This window comes from Vombatus ursinus, unplaced genomic scaffold, assembly GCF_900497805.2.
Source record: "Vombatus ursinus unplaced genomic scaffold, bare-nosed wombat genome assembly UNPS02004915.1, whole genome shotgun sequence".
Classification (NCBI taxonomy): domain Eukaryota; kingdom Metazoa; phylum Chordata; class Mammalia; order Diprotodontia; family Vombatidae; genus Vombatus; species Vombatus ursinus.
Genome location: NW_020944693.1, coordinates 32,368 through 35,781, shown reverse-complemented (window position 1 = coordinate 35,781; position 3,414 = coordinate 32,368). Strand labels below are relative to the sequence as shown.

Here is a 3,414-nt window from a genome sequence, read left to right as displayed (position 1 = left end):
TTGAAGCCTATCAGGTTCATAATAAAAATTCCAATATGTCTTATATAATTATTTGACATCAGAGAGAACAGGCAAACCATACCCTCAAATAAATTATCTCTTAGAATATGTCTTGGGAAGAAAATTCTATTCTGTTTAAACCGAGGATCTCACATGGTATGGCCCTTTGAATGTTTCTGTGATATTCTTTGGACATATTCTGACTTTTCCTTCATTAAAAGTCTTCAAGAACAAAGGTAGCAAGGGAGTTAGGGGGTTCACCTAAGAACACATCCTGAGTTCAGAAGCATTGCCTACCAGAAGAAATGATGTCTAAAGCTGTGATCTATGTACAATTTTCTGATTCAGAGATACTCTTAATCCCATTGTTCTGAGCTGTATCAGTTTGACAAATGGTCCATTATTTCCTAAGAATTGGACATAATTTCTTGAGGGCTATTTTCACATCCTTGTTTCTCAGGGAGTAGATCAGAGGGTTCAAGGCAGGGGTCACTATGGCATAAAACACTGAAGCTACTTTGCTTTCCTTCAGAGACTGACCCAAACCAGGAAGAATGTAGATATAAATTATGGTGCAATAATACATGGTGACCACAATAAGGTGGGAGGAACAAGTGGAAAATGCTCTCTTCTTCCCTTCCTTGGTCCTGATCTTCAAGATGTTGGAGATGATGAAACCATAGGACACCAGAATGAGCAGAAAATTGAAAACTGCAAAGAACATGTCTGCCATAATTACCAAAACATTGTTGACATAGGTTGAGGAGCAAGAGAGAGGCAATAAGGGAGGAATCTCACAAAAGAAATGATCAATGACATTGGGGCCACAGAAAGATAAGTGAACAATCATGATGGTGTTTATTGTTGCATTGGTCCCACTGATAGCCCACACTGCAGATGCTATGAGGTAGCAAGCTGCTTTGCTCATAATAGTGCTGTAGTGGAGGGGCTGGCAGATGGCTGCATATCGATCATAGGCCATGGCTGTGAAAAGCAAAAGCTCCGCCCCCAAACACCAACTTAAGAAATAGATCTGAGTTATGCAGCCACCATAGGAAATGGTGTTCTTGGTCATTAGGTTCTGCAGCAACTTGGGCACCACAGTGGAGGCAGAGAGAACATCCATCAAGGACAAGTTTATAAGGAAAAAGTACATGGGAGTATGGAGGCCTGAATTTAGACTGATCACAATGACAATGAGGAAGTTACATGTGAAAGCCACTATGAAAAGTCCTAAGAAGGGGCTGAAGAGGAAGATTTGAATCTTGGGGTTTTCAGAGAAACTTTGCAAGATGAACTCCACCACTGATGAATGGTTTCTTGATGCCATATGAGTAGGTGGTCTGGTTTTCTTCTGTCAGGATATGCCCACAAAATCCAATGAACAATAGATTGTTTTGCTCAATAAAAAAAAAAAAGAAAGAAAGAAAGATCCAAAATAAAATGAGGAAAATTAAAAATACTTTGATATTCCAAAATCAAATTTTGCCAAGTGATCTTATTCTATTACACCACGGACAAAAAATAGAGAAACATGATTTGGTTAGTGTGATCTCCTCTCAATGAATTCATTGTCCATGCAGAATTAAATCACACACACACACACACTCACACACACACAATCAATCTTCCTTCAGGGAAATAATGCTCTTTTTCATCTGACATTTTATCATAACTTCAGTGATTTTGTTGAAAGTTCCCCTTACTGTCCCAGCCACAAGGTGAGACAAAGTACCTTTAAAATCTATAATCCATTTATCTGAATCTGGGATGTGAGGGATGGCCATGATAGGGAATTCTCTGAACTATTTACAGGCCACAAACAAAATTGATGTCCAGGATATAAATAGTGGTGGTGTGTGACTGGAAAGTGGTGGAAAGTAGTGCTGCTTCTGTAATGGAAACTGGGTCAGAATCAGAATCAGAAACAGAATCCAAGAGTCAAACAAAGAGATGTATTAAGTATTTAGGTGGTACAATGCATAAAGTTTTGGACCTAGAGTTAGTAATACTTAAGTTCAAATCTAGCATGATACACTTGTACATGTGACTTGGGCAAGTTACTTGAACTCTGACTGCTATCATGATCTCTAGTGTCATTTAAACACTCGGTTTCTTCATCAATATTCTTCCATCTCCTCTTCTCAATTCAATAGATAGATAAAATGTAATTGCAACATAGAATTCTACTCTAGTGTTCCTATTATCATCCCTGCCCTGATGGGAACAGTCCTTTTTTTCAGTTTTTCTCATTTCACCATAATTGGACAGGTGCTTTTAAAGCATTTATCACTCTTCATAACAATGGTCCCTTGGAGTGGAAGAAATGTACATTGTCTCTAATCCATCTGCATAACAGAAAGGAGTATTTAAATTATAATTTATCAGCATTCACTCTGAAGTATTTGCAAATGTGATCTAAATTACCAAATTCAATTTGACCCCCAGAATTTTCTTATGTCATTTTGGCTCAGGTTGATTAGTTTTACTTGTTTCCTGTTTTTGCTTGGTGATATTCTCAGTGTCTGACATGATATTAAGGATAAGATGAAACTACTGAATAATGGACCCCACTGTACATGAAATGTTCACATTTCAATGACCGTCCCTGACATCATGTAGATGGAGCTTCTATACAAACTATCGTCTAGCAACTGGTTATTTTAAAGAAGGCACAATTTTTTTTTATTTTTCCTGTAAACCAAAGAGTAGTGGGAATGGGCTTAAATTATATGAAGAGGACACATTTAATCTAAGAAAAAGTATATTAACAACACAGGTAATTGACCATTGGAGAAAAATCAATGGGAAAAGGGATGGTATCTTTCCAAAAATCTGGCAACCTTTATCTAGGTTTTAATGGAGATCTTTCTAGTCCATTAGTCAACTCCATGTAATAACTGTTTAGAACCTTCTCAACTTCCTAAGTCTAGGAAATCTTCCCTTTCCAACATTGAAAGAAGATTGACTTCTTAAGAGACAATTTTGCCATTCATCAAATATGCTTTCTAAAATTGTTACTAACAATGTACTGATCATTTGTCCATAATGCTGTGTAGCCACTTCCTTCATGAGCTCAGTTTTCATGTGGAATAAAGATATATTAAAGGGCACAGTAGTATACAAACCTACTGTAAGATCTTAATGCCAAACATATTACTGGCCCTGAATCATCCTCTGTCTGAGGCAAAAGTACTGATATTTAAAGGATTTTTTTTATTAATATAGTAAACTGGTGAAAACTACTACCTTTACCAACAGTCTGCTGACTTCTCTTCCACTTTTAGTCTTTGAGAGTTGCCTACAACATTGATTTGCTCTGAATCATAGTCCCTATATGTATCAAAGACAGAACTTAAATTCAGGTCTTCTTAACTTTAAGTTCAGGGTTTTTTTTTTTACCATTATACCACA

General features: G+C 36.8%; 1 protein-coding gene across 1 annotated transcript; it reads right to left on the bottom strand.

Annotated features, from left to right (window-relative positions):
• Positions 1–400: 400 nt before the first annotated feature.
• On the bottom strand, positions 401–1,330 carry LOC114028464 (olfactory receptor 13A1-like). Its single transcript, XM_027842703.1, has one exon. It carries the CDS (start codon positions 1,328–1,330, stop codon positions 401–403), a length of 930 nt encoding a protein of 309 aa, XP_027698504.1.
• Between the last annotated feature and the right edge of the window lie 2,084 nt (positions 1,331–3,414).